This window comes from Kogia breviceps, chromosome 8, assembly GCF_026419965.1.
Source record: "Kogia breviceps isolate mKogBre1 chromosome 8, mKogBre1 haplotype 1, whole genome shotgun sequence".
Classification (NCBI taxonomy): Eukaryota; Metazoa; Chordata; class Mammalia; order Artiodactyla; family Physeteridae; genus Kogia; species Kogia breviceps.
Window position 1 is genome coordinate 27,161,183 of NC_081317.1, and position 14,104 is coordinate 27,175,286.

The 14,104-nt window shown below is 39.4% G+C and overlaps 1 protein-coding gene across 4 annotated transcripts in view; it reads right to left on the reverse strand.

Annotated features, from left to right (window-relative positions):
* Positions 1-14,104, reverse strand: part of FKTN (fukutin) — an 88,457-nt gene that overhangs the window by 908 nt on the left and 73,445 nt on the right. For 2 of the 4 annotated variants that reach the window (XM_067041021.1, XM_067041022.1), the window contains exon 11: positions 10,384-10,493. The exons of 1 other annotated variant lie outside the window; for it this stretch is intronic. In XM_067041021.1, coding sequence (XP_066897122.1) covers positions 10,396-10,493 — 98 coding nt within the window. In that variant the 3' untranslated portion in view covers positions 10,384-10,395. Of the gene's footprint in view, positions 1-1,153; positions 1,181-10,383; positions 10,494-14,104 lie in introns of those variants that run through there. One more of the 4 variants, XM_067041023.1, reaches the window with a different exon arrangement.

Genomic DNA, 14,104 nt, shown 5'->3' on the forward strand with positions numbered 1-14,104 from the left:
CTCCTTCCAGTTGCTTTGGGTCCTGTGCTACTAAGAAGCATTTATTTCCTTCCACTAATAGAAGCCAACATCCCAGGGCTGGATGGAGTAAGGAGATGTCAGAGAGGGGGGAAAGAAAAGCTTCCCTTGAGCATCAGCCTCTCTCTTCCAGTTAATTTTCGCTCTCCAGCTCCCCAGACCCAGTACCCCTTGGTAACTGCCTCCCACCACACACACACACATTTCTCCACCAAGACACCTGGTGTTGAGGCCAGGCGGGTATTTCTGTACAGAGCAAATGTTGACCGTCGCAGCAAAAACCAGGACACGTAACTGCCTCAAGTGAGTGGGCTTTTCCTCCCTTAGTTACCAGTTAGCGGGACGCACAGCCCTGGGTGTGCCCAGCTGCTGACACTCTCAAGACCAGGCTGGCTTGGCCTCAACTTTGTAGGCCTGGAGCTGTGAGTGCTTCTATTTCCAGCCAATAAACCGAAGTGCAGTGGGAAAGCAAGGGTGGTGAGGGTGGGCGGAACCAGGTTCCGGAGAAAAGAAAGGGGTGGGGTGCGACTCCTCTTTTCCACTTTACATTCTCTGCTCTTTGTATAAGAGACATGATTCATCAACGGGTCCCCTAGATAAGGATTTAGATGCTCTGTGGGCAGCAGATAAGAGTGCGGCCTTCTTGCAGAAAGCAAATTCATTGAATACTCCCCATAAAGTCAATAATGTCAGGCTTATCAGCTGTCCTCATTCCCCATGCAGCCCTGGGGGACAAGAACTTGAAATAAAGGCCACAGCTCCAGGGGCTGGAGAGAGAAGGTGCAGAATCGGGCTGGGGAGGGTCCTCTGTCTCCCTGGGCTGAGTTTTAGGCAGGTGGGGGAAATCTGCCAGGCCTGAGCTGCCCAGAGCCCTCAGCTCCCAGACTGACAAATCCCAAACCAAACACATATACTGAGGGGATGAGGGAGGCACTCCCTGACCCCTCAAATCCAGCAGATGTTTTCAGGAGGCTCCCCTGGGGCATCTTAGGAAGATTAAAGGATGTTATTTTAAATCTAACCAATAAAAAACCTTCAGAGGAAACCTTGACTTCTCACCACAGTTCTCACCTCTGCTTTTCATAACACAGATACTTCTGCACCACCCAAGAGCACATCCATCTCTTCTAGCTGGTGGAGATTTGGTTTCTTTGCAAATTGTCTGAAACAAGTGGGTTATCAGCTGAGGTTTCAGACCCGATTTTGAGATTTACACTGTAGCTGACTGTTTAACAAGATATACCTGTGCTCGGCTCCCCTCCATTCACCACCCCTATGATCCCAGCAGATGGGGTCCCAAGCTTTCCTGGGGGGATAGGAGGTAGGGTGGAGAGAGTGATGTCAGTTGTTAGCAAAGCTGTGCTTCTAGTACAACTAGAATACCTCTTCTTCACCCTTTGGAGACCAGAGTCTTCAGAGGTGAAGAGACAATAGGGAAATGAGGACCAGGTTAAGACCCCGAACTGAACACCTCTACTGGGCCCATCTCCTTTCCTGGCTTCAGTTCCCCAGATCCCAGAGCTAGGCCTTGTGGTGTCCCCACAGGGACAGCCCATCCTGTCCTGGCTTCTGACTGAAGCAGCAGGTGTAGAAATAGCTCCAGCCTCTTCCACACAGCTCTCACATTGCCTGCACTGTGGTGCCCAGGCCTAACTCTGACTTCCCCAGAGCCGAGGACCTCACTACTGACTCTCCTGCCCCAATTCATCTAACTGAGCCTTGGCCCTCAAATGCCTGTTCTAATTCCTGAAGCCCCCTGGGTAAGACCCTACCCTGGTCCCAGCGTGCTTTACTGAGGCCGGCAGCACTGATCTTGAGCCCCACTTCCCAGAGCAACACCAAGTGCCCCTCAGCCTCAAGCACTTCCTGCCCCTGGACTCCCTGTGTCCATGCCTGGCACTGGCTGGGAATCCCTAGGATTGACCTTACCTGAGCCACCTGAGTGGCTTACGACCACCTGGCTAAGTCTCTGTCCTCTGTCCTGCAACTGTAGGGATCCCACGATTTGGGGGATGAGTCTGTGTGAACCTAAATTTCCCCAAATCCCTACTCCGCCCTTGAAAGAGCTTCATGAATGTTTGTTGAGTCAATGAATGAACCTCGGCCCTTAGCACTGTGGCTGTGAGTAGTAAATCTAGTCAGAAGTGTTTATTGAAGGCAATATACTCTGATTCAAATAAACCTTCTCCATTTTCTTGCATCCATACTTTACAGCAGGATATTTACTGCCCCCACAATCTGCTCCTTGCCCACCTTTCTAGTTTTTTTTTTTTTACTATTTCTCCATATATAGACAGACGGTCTTTTTCACTGTCCCATAAAGCCCATTCTGGGACTGTACTGATTCCTTCTGTTCAAGAATGCTTTCTTCCCTTTCTTCATTTATTCAAATTCTCTGTTCGTTAAGTCTTAAGATCCGCTGGACTTCACTGTCCCTCTCCCTGTCCGCCTTCCGGGAGCTTTTTCTAGCCTCAGGCCACCTTCTACAAAGTGTGGGATCTTTGGTTCCCCTACCTAAGCCTGGTCTTTGAAATTCAATTCTTTTAAGTGTTATGTTGTTTGTTGTTTTTTTAAACAACTTTATGGGAGTATAATTACTTTACAATGGTGTGTTAGCTTCTGCTTTATAAAGAAGTGAATCAGCTATATATATATACAGGTATGTCCTCATGTCTCCCTCCCTCCCAGCCTCCCTATCCCACCCCTCTAGGTGGTCACAAAGCACCAAGCTGATCTCCCTGTGCTATGTGGCTGCTTCCCAACAGGTAACTATTTTAGGTTTGGTAGTGTATATATGTCCATGCCACTCTCTCACTTTGTCCCAGCTTACCCCTCCCCCTCCCCGTATCCTCAAGTCCATTCTTTACTACATCTGTTTCTTTATTCCCATCTTGCCCCAAGGTTCTTCATGACCATTTTTTTTTCTTTTTAGATTCCATATATATGTGTTAGGACACAGTATTTGTTTTTCTCTTTCTGACTTCACTCTGTATGACAGACTCTAGGTCCATCCACCTCACTACAGATAACTCAATTTCGTTGCTTTTTATGGCTGAGTAATATTCCATTGTATATATGTGCCACATCTTCTTTATCCATTCATCTGTTGATGGACACTTAGGTTGCCTCCATGTCCTGGCTATTGTAAATAGAGCTGCAATGAACATTATGGTACATGACTCTTTTTGAATTATGGTTTTCTCAGGGTATATTCCCAGTAGTGGGACTGCTGGGTCCTATGGTAGTTCTATTTTTAGTTTTTTAAGGAACCTCCATACTGTTTTCCATAGTGGCTATATCAATATACATTCCCCGCAACAATGCAAGAGTGTTCCCTTTTCTCCACACCCTCTCCATCATTTATTGTTTCTAGATTTTTTGATGATGGCCATTCTGACTGGTGTGAGATGATATCTCATTGTAGTTTTGATTTGCATTTCTCTGATGATTAATGATGTTGAGCACTCTTTCATGAGTTCGTTGGCAATCTGTATATCTTCTTTGGAGAAAGGTCTATTTAGGTCTTCTGCCCAATTTTGGATTGGGTTGTTTGTTTGCTATTGAGCTGCTTGTAAATTTTGGAGATTAATCCTTTGTCAGTTGCTTCATTTGCAAATATTTTCTCCTATTCTGAGGATTGTCTTTTCTTCTGGTTTATGATTTCCTTTGTAGTGCAAAAGCTTTTAAGTTTCATTAGTTCCCATTTGTTTATTTTTGTTTTTATTTCCATTTCTCTAGGAGGTGGGTCAAAAAGGATCTTGCTGTGATTTATGTCATAGAGTGTTCTGCCTATGTTTTCTTCTAAGAGTTTCATAGTGTCTGGCCTTACATTTAGGTCGTTAATTCCAGTTTGACTTTATTTTCGTGTATGGTGTTAGGGAGTGTTCTAATTTCATTCTATTAAATGTACCTGTCCAGTTTTCCCAGCACCACTTATTGAAGAGGCTGTTTTTTCTCCACTGTATATACTTGCCTCCTTTATCAAAGATAAGGTGACCATATGTGTGTGGGTTTATCTCTGGGCTTTCTATCCTGTTCCATTGATCTATATTTCTGTTTTTGTGCCAGTACCATACTGTCTTGATTACTGTAGCTTTGTAGTATAGTCTGAAGTCAGGGAGCCTGATTCCTCCAACTCCGTTTTTCTTTTTCAAGACTTCTTTGGCTATTAGGGGGTCATTTGTGTTTCCATACAAATTGTGAAATTTTTTGTTCTAGTTCTGTGAAAAATGACAGTGGTAATTTGATAGGGATTGCATTGAATCTGTAGATTGCTTTGAGTAGTAGAGTCATTTTCACAATGTTGATTCCTCCAATCCAAGAATATGGTATATCTCTCCATCTGTTTGTATCATCTTTAATTTCTTTCATCAGTGTCTTATAATTTTCTGCATACAGGTCTTTTGTCTCCTTAGGTAGGTTTATTCCTAGATATTTTATTCTTTTTGTTGCAATAGTAAATGGGAGTGTTTTCTTAATTTCAATTCCAGATTTTTCATCATTAGTGTATAAGAATGCAAGAGATTTCTGTGCATTAATTTTGTATCCTGCTACTTTACCAAATTCATTGATTAGCTCTAGTAGTTTTCCGGTAGCATCTTTAGGAGTCTCTATGTAGAGGATCATGTCATCTGCAAACAGTGACAGCTTTACTTCTTCTTTTCCGATTTGGATTCCTTTTATTTCTTTTTCTTCTCTGATTGCTGTGGCTAAAACTTCCAAAACTATGTTGAATAATATTGGTGAGAGTGGACAACCTTGTCTTATTCCTGATCTTAGTGGAAATCGTTTCAGTTTTTCACCATTGACAACGGTGAATCATATGATTTTTCTCCTTCAATTTGTTAATACGGTTTATCACACTGATTGATTTGCATACATTGAAGAATCCTTGCATTCCTGGGATAAACCCCACTTGATCATAGTGTATGACCCTTTTAATGTGCTGTTGGATTCTGTTTGCTAGTATTTTGTTGAGGATTTTTGCATCTGTGTTCATCAGTGATATTGGCCTGTAGTTTTCTTTCTTTGTGATATATTTGTCTGGTTTTGGTATCAGGGTGATGGTGGCCTCGTAGAATGAGTTTGGGAGTGTTCCTCCCTCTGCTATATTTTGGAAGAGTTTGAGAAGGATAGGTGTTAGCCCTTCTCTAAATGTTTGATAGAATTTGCCTGTGAAGCCATCTGGTCTGGGCTTTTGTTTGTTGGAAGATTTTAAATCACGGTTTCAATTTCAGTACCTGTGATTGGTCTGTTCATATTTTCTTTCTTCCTGTTTCAGTCCCAGAAGGTTGTGCTTTTCTAAGAATTTGTCCACTTCTTCCAGGTTGTCCATCTTATTGGCATATAGTTGCTTGTAGTAATCTCTCATGATCCTTTGTATTTCTGCAGTGTCCGTTGTTACTTCTTTTTCATTTCTAATTCTTTTGATTTGAGTCTTCTCCCTTTTTTTCTGGATGAGTCTGGCTAATGGTTTATCAATTTATCTATCGTTTCAAAGAACCAGCTTTTAGTTTTATTGGTCTTTGCTATCATTTCCCTCATTTCTTTTTCATTTACTTCTGATCTGATCTTTATGATCTCTTTCCTTCTGCTAACTTTAGGGATTTTTTTCTTCTTCTTTCTCTAATTGCTTTAGGTGCAAGTTTAGGCTGTTTATTTGAGAGGTTTCCTGTTCCTTAAGGTAGGATTGTATTGCTATAAACTTCCCTCTTAGAACTGCTTTTGCTGCATCCCATAGGTTTTGGGTAGACGTGTTTTCATTGTCATTTGTTTCTAGGTATTTTTTGATTTCCTCTTCGATTTCTTCAGTGACCTCTTGGTTATTAAGTAGTGTATTGTTTAGCCTCCATGTGTTTGTAGTTTTTACAGATTTTTTTCCTGTAATTGATATCTAGTCTCATAGCATTGTGGTCAGAAAAGATAGTTGATACGATCTCAATTTTCTTATGTTTACCAAGGCTTGATTTGTGACCCAAGTTATGATCTATCCTGGAGAATGTTCCATGAGCACTTGAGAAGAGTGTGTATTCTGTTGTTTTTGGATGGAATGTCCTATAAATATCAATTAATTCCATCTTGTTTAATGTGTCATTTAAAGCTTGCATTTCCTTATTTTCATTTTGGATGATCTGTCCATTGGTGAAAGTGGGGTGTTAAAGTCCCCTACTATGATTGTGTTACTGTCGATTTCCCCATTTATGGCTGTTTGCATTTGCCTTATGTATTGAGGTCCTCTTATGTTGGGTGCATAAGCATTTACAATTGTTATACCTTCTTCTTGGACTGATCCCTTGATTATTATGTAGTGTCATTCTTTGTCTCTTGTAATAGTCTTTGTTTTAAAGTCTATTTTGTCTGATATGAGAATATCAGAGCTCCAGCTTTCTTTTGATTTCCATTTGCATGGAATATCTTTTTCCATCCCCTCACTTTCAGTCTGTATGTGTCCCTAGGTCTGAAGTGGGTCTCTTGTAGACAGCACACAAACAGGTCTGGTTTTTGTATCCATTCAGCCAGTCTATGTCTTTTGGTTGGAGCATTTAATCCATTTATGTTTACGGTAATTATCAATATGTATATTCCCATTACCATTTTCTTAATTGTTTTGGGTTTGTTATTGTAGGTCTTTTCCTTCTCTTGTGTTTCCTGCCTAGAGAAGTTCCTTTAGCATTTGTTGTAAAGCTGGTTTGGTGGTGCTGAATTCTCTTAGCTTTTGCTTGTCTGTAAAGGTTTTAATTTCTCCATCAAATCTGAATGAGATCCTTGCTGGGTAGAGTAATCTTCATTGTTGGTGTTTCTCCTTCATCACTTTACATATGTCCTGCCACTCCCTTCTGCTGAAAGATCAGCTGTTAACCTTATGGGGATTCCCTTGCGTGTTATTTGTTGTTTTTCCCTTGCTGCTTTTAATATTTATTCTTTGTATTTAATTTTTGATAGTTTGATTAATATGTCTCTTGGTGTGTTTCTCCTTGGATTTGTCCTGTATGGGACTCTCTGTGCTTCCTGGACTTGACTGACTATTTTCTTTCCTATATTAGGGAAGTTTTCAACTATAATCCCTTCAAATATTTTCTCAGTCCCTTTCTTTTTCTCTTCTTCTTCTGGGACTCCTATAATTCAAATGTGGGTGCGTTTAATGTTGTCCCGGATGTCTCTGAGACTGTCCTCAATTCTTTTCATCCTTTTTACTTTATTCTGCTCTGTGGTAGTTATTTCCACTATTTTAAATTCCAGGTCACTTATCCATCCTTCTGCCTCAGTTATTCTGCTATTGATCCCTTGTAGAGAATTTTTAATTTCATTTAGTGTGTTGTTCATCACTGTTTGTTTGCTCTAGTTCTTCTAGGTCCTTGTTAAACATTTCTTGTATTTTCTCCATTCTATTTCTAAGATTTTGGATCATCTTTACTATCATTATTCTGAATTCTTTTTCAGGTAGACTGCCTATTTCCTCTTCATTTGTGAGGTCTGGTGGGTTTTTGCCTTGCTCCTTCATCTGCTGTGTGTTTCTCTGTCTTCTCATTTTGCTTAACTTACTGTGTTTGGGGTCTCCTTTTTGCAGGCTGCAGGTTCATAGTTCCCGTTGTTTTTAGTGTCTGTCCCCAGTGGCTAAGGTTGGTTCAGTGGGTTGTGTAGGCTTCCTGGTGGAGGGGACTAGTGCCTGTGTTCTGGTGGGTGAGGCCGGATCTTGTCTTTCTGATGGGCAGGTCCACGTCTAGTGGTGTGTTTTGGGGGTGTCTGTGGCCTTTTTATGATTTTAGGCAGCCTTTCTGCTAATGGATGGGGTTGTGTTCCTGTCTTGCTAGTTGTTTGGCATAGGGTGTCAAGCACTGTGGCTTGCTGGTCGTTGAGTGGAGCTGGGTCTTGGCATTGAGATGGAGATCTCTGGGAGATTTTTGCCATTTGATATTACATGGAGCTGGGAGGTCTCTTGTGGACCAGTGTCTTGAACTTGGCTCTTCTACCTCAGAGGCACAGCCCTGACGCCTGGCTTTTCGGAGGTCTGAGGTCTTCTGCCAGCATTCAGTAGGTGTTCTGTAGGAGTTGTTCAACGTGTAGATGTATTTCTGATGTACTTGTGGGGAGGAAGGTGATCTCCACGTCTTACTCTTCCACTGTCTTGAAGCCGTATCCAAGTGTTATGTTTTAATCCTACCATCTGTCTCCCCAAAGGACAGGCCTTGTACCCGTGCCCTTGAGGCCACTCTCACTTCTCATCATCAGTCCTCAGGACAGGGCCCTCTCACCAGGAATACTCTGAAATACAGAAAGGCTCTAATCTTACAGAAAAATTACTTGGGATTATCAGGAAAATACAAGTTTAGAGGATTAATGCCAAAGGTTGAAATAAAAGTAAAGATAATAATATTAATAGCTATCATTTATTGAACTTCTAATCTGTACTAAGCAGTAAACCAGAGTTCCTATAATTCTTATAATAATTCTTACATGCAGGTATTAATTTTAGCCCCATTAATTGAAAAAAATATTAGAACTCAGAAGTTAAATAACCAGCCTGAGATCACAAAGCTAGGAAGTGACACCCCTGGATCTGAGTCTAGATCTCTACAACTCCAATGCTCTTGCTGGTCCCACCAGATCCTCTGGATCTGCATCATCCAGTATGCTAGCTATTAGCTATATGATGCTACTTAATTTAATTAAAATCAAAGTAAACAATGGAGAAAAGACAGCCTCTTCAATAAGTGGTGCTGGGAATACTGGACAGCTACATGTAAAAGAATGAAATTAGAACACTCCTTAACACCATACACAAAAATAAACTCAAAATAGATTAAAGACCTAAATGTAAGGCCAGACACTGTAAAACTCTTAGAGGAAAACATAGGCAGAACACCGCATGACATAAATCACAGCAAGATCTTTTTGACCCACGTCCTAGAGAAATGGAAATAAAAACAAATGGGACCTAATGAACCTGAAAAGCTTTTGCACAGCAAAGGAAACCATAAACAAGAAGAAAAGACAACCCTCATAATGGGAGAAAATATTTGCAAACAAAGCAACTGACAAAAGATTAATCTCCAAAATATACAAGCAGCTCATGCAGCTCAATATCAAAAAAACCAAACAACCCAATCCAAAAATGGGCAGAAGACTTAAATAGACATTTCTCCAAACAAGATATACAGATTGCCAACAAACACATGAAAAGATGCTCAACATCACTAATCATTAGAGAAATGCAAATCAAAAACACAGCAAAGTATCACCTCACACTGGTCAGAATGGCCATTATCAAAAACTTTATAAGCAGTAAATGCTGGAGAGGGTGTGGAGAAAAGGGAACCCCCCTGCACTGTTGGTAGGAATGTCAATTGATACAGCCACTATGGAAAACAGTATGGAGGTTCCTTAAAAAACTAAAAATAGAACTACCATAGGACCCAGCAGTCCCACTACTGGGCATATACCCTGAGAAAACCATAATTCAAAAAGATTCATGTACCAAAATGTTCATTGCAGCTCTATTTACAATAGCCAGGACATGGAGGCAACCTAAGTGTCCATCAACAGATGAATGGATAAAGAAGATGTGGCACATATATACAATGGGATATTACTCAGCCATAAAGAGAAACGAAACTGAGTTATTTGTAGTGAGGTGGATGGATCTAGAGACTGTCATACAGAGTGAAGTAAGTCAGAAAGAGAAAAACAAATACCATATGCTAACACATATATATGGAATCTAAGAAAAAGAAAAGAGAACGGTCAGAAGAACCTAGGGGCAAGATGGGAATAAAGATGCAGACCTACTAGAGAATGGACTTGAGGATACGGGGAGGGGGAAGGGTAAGCTGGGACAAAGTGAGAGTGGCATGGACATATATACACTACCAAACATAAAATAGATTGCTAGTGGGAAGCAGCCACATAGCACACGGAGATGAGTTTGGTGCTTTGTGACCACCTAGAGGGGTGGGATAGGGAGGGTGGGAGGTAAGGAGATGCAAGAGGTAAGAGATATGGGGACATATGTATGTATATGTATAACTGATTCAGTTTGTTATGAAGCAGAAACTGACACACCATTGTAAAGCAATTATACTCTAATAAAGATGTTCCAAAAAAATCAAAGTAAGCATTCAGTTCCTCATTTGCACTTGCCACATTTCAAGTGCTCAAGATCACACGTGGCTCGTGGCTTCACTGTCTTGGACAGTGCAGGTAGAGTCATTTCTAGTATCAGAATGATCTGTTTGACAGCACTGTTGTAGATATTCTCTGGTCTTCCACTAGGATATAGGGGAAACCTGGCTCCTAGCAAATTGTGACCACATGACATGAGGAGAGGACAGCTTCTTAAAAGCTAAGCCTTTCGCTTTGTGAGCTCACCCTTCGGTTTTTCTAAGCAGGATCTGGCTGGATTAAGCAGTTGCACAGTTTAGGCTCCAAAACAAACTCATACACACTCCAACTATGCGACGATCGTTCTTCTAAGACACCTGAAAGACATTTGGTGGTAATACATATTCAGAAAATTAGTCACCTAGTCACCTTTCCTGCAGTATTCTCTAGAAAATATTCTTCAAAGTATTGAGACTAACTAGAAAAAAGAAAAATGAATTTAAAAAAAACTGGTGAGAAATATGAAATTAATTAAAGTTAGAGACCTAAGAACAATGACACCAGCTGCTAAAGGGCTTTTGCTGATAAATCTTCTTGGGGAAAAGTCAACTATAAAGGACACAAAAGAATAATGAGAAAATAAATTTTAAAGAGGGTTATTAAATTTACAGAGTAAATCAATAAAGAATTGGAGGAGAAAGAGAAAAGCAAAACAAAAAGCTAAAAATCTGTCTTCCAAAAACTGAGACAAGATTATTCCTTTTAATTTTATTATTAAGAGTGTTACATATTATGAATGTTTATAAAATGTTTAAGGACACTCTAGTAAAATCATAGTCAAATAATGGTGCAAAGAACACATTCAAAAAGAAACCATAAGAGAGACACAACAACTACAGTATTTAGTGTTTTCACTATTTAAAATTTTAGCCATCCTAACAGCTGTGCAGGGATATCTTGCTGAGGTTGTAATTTGCATTTCCCCGATGGTTAACAATGTTGACCATTTTTTTAAAGTTTATTAGTTATGAGTACTGTAGTCCTCTATCTTTACTTCTCTATCATTGACAACTTTAACTCCTTCCAGAAAATGTTTTTACACTTACCACCTTTACTTAGAAGTTTATATATAGTTTTGGTATTTGTTACAGGGGGACTAGTAAGGGAAACTTTATTAAAGAGGAACTGGGAAGATACCAATTTAGATTAGAAATAAAAGGAGTAGGGAATTCCCTGGCGGTCCAGTGGTTAGACTCTGTGCTTTCACTGCTGGGGCTCGGGTTCAATCCTTGGTTGGGGAACTAAGATCCCAAAAGCTGCATGGCGCGGCCAAAAAAAAAAAAAAAGAAAAAGAAATAAGAGGAATAGTAATTTTCAGTAAAGGTGGACATTTTCACAAAATTTCTAGAAAATGATATATTAAGGATGAGGAATATGCTGAAATTCAGCAGATGTTGTATTTTTGTGTCCAAGGAAAAAAAATAAGAGCCCAAAACACAAAGTATGATGTGGCAGAGCTGACACCAGCTGAACACCTGTAAGCTCGTATCAGGGACAACACAGAAAATGGTTTCTAATTATTAGCTGAGCAAGGTCTGGTTTATTAATATTTATTTCAGGAAGATCACATAATGTGTTCATGGGAGAAATTATGACAAAGAAAAATTGTAACTTCTTCCCCTTCCCCGTTTTATTGAGATATAACTGACATATAACATTGTATAAGTTTAAGGTGTACAACAATGATTTGATATATGTACATATTGTGAAATGATTACCACCATAAGTCAACATCCATTACCTCACAGTTAGAAATTTTTGTTTTCTTGTGATGAGAACTTTTAAGATCTACTCTCTTAGCAGCTTTCAAATATACAATATAGTATTGCTAACTACAGTTATCATGCTGTACATTACATCCCCAGAACTTACTTATATCTGGAAGTTTGTATCTTTTGACCACCTTCAACTAATTACCCTAGCCCCTACCCACTGCTTCTGGCAACCACCAATCTGTTCTCTGAGTTTGTTTGTTTATTAGATTCTACATATGTAATCATACAGCATGTCTTTTTCTGACTTTTTTTCCTTAACATAATGCCCTCAAGGTCCACCTATGTTGTCACAAATGGCAGGACTTCCTCTTTCTAGTGGCTGAATAATATCCCATTCTATATATATACCACATCTTATCCATTCATCTGTTGATAGACAGGTTATTTCCATACCTTGGCTACTGTAAATAAAGCTGCAGTGAACAGGAGGTGCAGATATTCCTTCAGGATAGTAATGTCATTTCCTTCGAATATATACCCAGAAGTGGAATTGCTGGATCGTATCATTCTATTTTTAATTTTTTGAGGAAACTCCAAACTGTTTTCCAGAGTGGCTGTACGAGTTTACAGTCCCACCAACAGTATACAAGGCTTTCCTTTCTCCACATCCTCACATGCCCTTGTTAGCTCTTGTCTTCTTTGATAATAGCATTCTAACAGGTTTAAGGTGATATCTATCTCACTGTGGTTTTGCTCTCCATCTTCCTGATGATTAGTGATGTTGAGCAATTTTTCATGTATCTGTTAGCCATTAGAATTTCTTCTTTAGAAAAATGTTTCAGTTCCTTTGCCCACTTTAAAAATTGGATTTTTTTTGCTATGGAGTTGTATGAGTTCCTTATATATTTAGATATTAACCCCTTATTATACATATGATTTGCAAATATTTATTTCCAACACATAGGTTGCCTTTCATTTTGTTGTTTTCTGCTCAGAAGCTTCTTGGTTTGATGTAGTCCCACTTGTTTATTTTTGTTTTTGTTGACTATGCTTTTGGTGTTGTATCACTGACAAGACCAATGTCAAGGAAATTTTTCCCTATGTGTTCTTCTAGGAGTTCATGGTTTCAGGTCTCATATGTAGGTTTTCAATCCATGTTGAGTTAATCTTGACTGGTGTGATATAGGGATCTAGTTTCATTCTTTTGCATGTGATTATCCAAATTTTCCCAGCCCCACTTATTGAAGAGACTATATTTTCTCTATTGAGTATTCTTGGCTCCCCTGTCAAATATTAGTTGATTGTATGTATATGCATGGGTTTATTTCTGGGATCTCAATTCTATTCCATTGGTCTATGTGTCTTTTTAAATGCCAGTACCATACTGTTTTGATTACTACAGCACTGTATATGGTAATAATATAGCTTGAAATCAGGAAGTGTGATGCCTCCAGCTTTTTTCTTCTTTCTCAGGATTGCTTTGGCTATTGCTTTTGGCTATTTGGCTAACGATGCTGAACATCTTTTTAATGTGCTTATTTGCCATCTGTATAGCCTCTCCAGTGAAATGTCTGTTCATATCTCTTGCTCATTTTCTAATCGGATTTTTAAAAAACTGTTGAGTGTGTTCTTTAATACATTCTAGATACTAGTCTTCTTTCAGATATGTAGTTTGCAAATACTTCCTACTAGTCTGTAGCTTGACTTTTCATTCTCTTCTTGTAAGCTTTTGCAAAGCAGTAGTTTTCAATTTTGATGAAGTACAATTTATCAATTTCTCCTTTTATTGATTGTGCTTTTGGTGTGAAATCTAAGAAAGAACTCTTTGTCCAGCCCTAGATCATGAAAATTTTCTCCTTTTCTTCCCCTTAGAGTTTCACAGTTTTATATTTTACATTTAAGTACATGATACATTTTGAGTTCATTTTTATATAAAGTATGAGGTTTTGTGGGGTTTTTTTTTGCCTATGGCTGTCCAATTGCTCTTGTACCAATTGTTCAAAAGGCTATCCTTCCTGCATTGAATTGCTTTTACACTTTTGTCAAAAATCAGTTGAGCATATTTGTATGCCAATTTCTAAGTTCTTTTTTTCTGTTCCATTGATCTATGTGTCTATGCCTCTACCAATACCATTCTGCCTTGATTACTGCATTCGTTTGCTAGGGCTGCCTAACAAAGTATGACAGACGAGATGGCTTAAAACAAGTTTCTT